This window comes from Geospiza fortis, unplaced genomic scaffold, assembly GCF_000277835.1.
Source record: "Geospiza fortis unplaced genomic scaffold, GeoFor_1.0 scaffold1250, whole genome shotgun sequence".
Taxonomy (NCBI): domain Eukaryota; kingdom Metazoa; phylum Chordata; class Aves; order Passeriformes; family Thraupidae; genus Geospiza; species Geospiza fortis.
Window position 1 is genome coordinate 26311 of NW_005054705.1, and position 2137 is coordinate 28447.

Sequence of the window (2137 nt, forward strand, 5' to 3'; positions counted from 1 at the left end):
CCCAGCCTCTGTCCCGGCCTGTCCCCTGAATGGCCTCTGTCCTCTGCCTGTCCCCTGAATGGCCTCTGTCCTCTGCCTGTCCCAGCCTCTGTCCTCTGCCTGTCCCAGCCTCTGTCCCCTGCCTGTCCCCTGCCCGGCCTGGCCATTCCCTCTGTGTCACCTCCTGCCCAGCCTGGCTGTTCCCGCTGTGTCACCTCCTGTCACAGTTCACCCCGCTGTCCCCTTGGCTGTGAGTTTTGGCTGTTTTGCTCCTTTTCCCTGGATCTGGCATTCTCTGGGGTTATTCCCCAGCTGTGCAGAGCCTGTGGAAGTGACTGTGGCCGTGTCAGAAGTTTTCCATGGAAAGCTTCGGAGGAAGGAGGCTGATTTTCCATGGAGTGCTGCAATGCTTTGGGTGGGAAGGGGCCCTAAAACCCATCCAGCTCCAACCTCCCACTATTCCAGGCCCTAAAACCCATCCAGCTCCAACCTCCCACTATTCCAGGCCCTAAAACCCATCCAGCTCCAACCTCCCACTATTCCAGGCCCTAAAACCCATCCAGCTCCAACCTCCCACTATTCCAGGCCCTAAAACCCATCCAGCTCCAACCTCCCACTATTCCAGGCCCTAAAACCCATCCAGCTCCAACCTCCCACTATTCCAGGCCCTAAAACCCATCCAGCTCCAACCTCCCACTATTCCAGGCCCTAAAACCCATCCAGCTCCAACCTCCCACTATTCCAGGCCCTAAAACCCATCCAGCTCCAACCTCCCACTATTCCAGGCCCTAAAACCCATCCAGCTCCAACCTCCCACTATTCCAGGCCCTAAAACCCATCCAGCTCCAACCCCAACCATCCCAAACCCTAAAACCCATCCAGTTCCAACCCCAACTGTCCCAGGCTGGTCCTGGCTTTGGGCACCTCCAGGGATCCAGGAGCAGCCACAGCTCCTCTGGGAATCCCATCCCAGCCTCTCCCCACCCTCCCAGGGAGGAATTCCTTCCCGAAATCTGCTGAAGAACACACCAGGAGCACAGGAATTCAAATGTCCTTCAGCAGATTTAGGGAAGGCATTTATAATTACAATAATTTATAATAATTCCCGTTCTCCCACCCTTTCACCCCGCTGGCATTCCCAACCCCATCCCGAGCCCTCCCTGGCACCCATTCCCACCTGCAGCCTCATTTTGCTTTTTCCAGGGGGGATTTGGAAATCATCTACCCCGAGGTGGGCGACGTGAGCTGCTCCTACATCCCCAAGTGCCACGAGTACCGCCGCAAGCTCAGCGAGGAGTGGGGCCAGCCCCGCATCCGCTACCCCTGGGCCAAGAAGGTGAGGCCCCATTCTGCTTTTCCTGGCGTCAGGGGGACTTTGGGAGCTTTTTTCCCAATTTTCCTCGTCGATTCAGGGGTTTGGCTGAGCTGTGGATAAACGGAATTTGTTTTTTCGTGATTTTTTTTGGTCATTTATTTTTAATTTTTTTCCTACGCTGTGGCCATGAAATCACCTTTTGTCACATTCAGACTTTTTTTTACTACACTAAAATCAGATTTATATTTTTATATTTATAATTCACAGGGGTTGATCCATGCAGAAATTGGCAGTGAATTTGTTGCAAGCTTCAAATTCTGCTTCAGAGGCACCCGGGGAAGCTGTGTTTTCAAAATATGTGTTTGTATTATAATTATTATAATTATACAATATTATATATTTTGTATATAGTATATTGTATAGTATGCATTATATATTGTATATAGTATATTATGTATTGTATATTGCATAGTATATATTTTATATAGTATATTATATATTGCATATTGTATATTATATATTATATATTATATTATATTAAAATTTTGATGTTTTATTTCTATTTTATTACTTTTATATTTTATGTTTCTATATTTCATGCTCTTATATAATTTTATATTTTTACATTTCTATTTTTAATTTTATATATTTTATATTTTTTCCTTTGGCCATTCACTAAATAATTTTATTTTCCTACATCATACCCATTTTACAGCTATTCCAGCCATGTTGTAGCCATTTAATGAATTCTTTTCACCAGATCACCCTATTTCAATTTAGAATATTTGCTGCCTTGTAACCATTATTTCCCCTATAAACGCAGTAATTTATAATTTTCCCTAC

General features: G+C 45.7%; 1 protein-coding gene across 1 annotated transcript in view; it reads left to right on the forward strand.

The window, feature by feature from the left end:
• PEBP4 (phosphatidylethanolamine binding protein 4) overlaps window positions 1–2137 on the forward strand; it is a gene marked incomplete at its 5' end in the record, with an annotated part of 82838 nt that overhangs the window by 2919 nt on the left and 77782 nt on the right. The window contains 1 exon segment of the mRNA XM_031065221.1: window positions 1163–1315. Within this exon segment, the coding sequence (XP_030921081.1) occupies window positions 1163–1315 (153 nt within the window).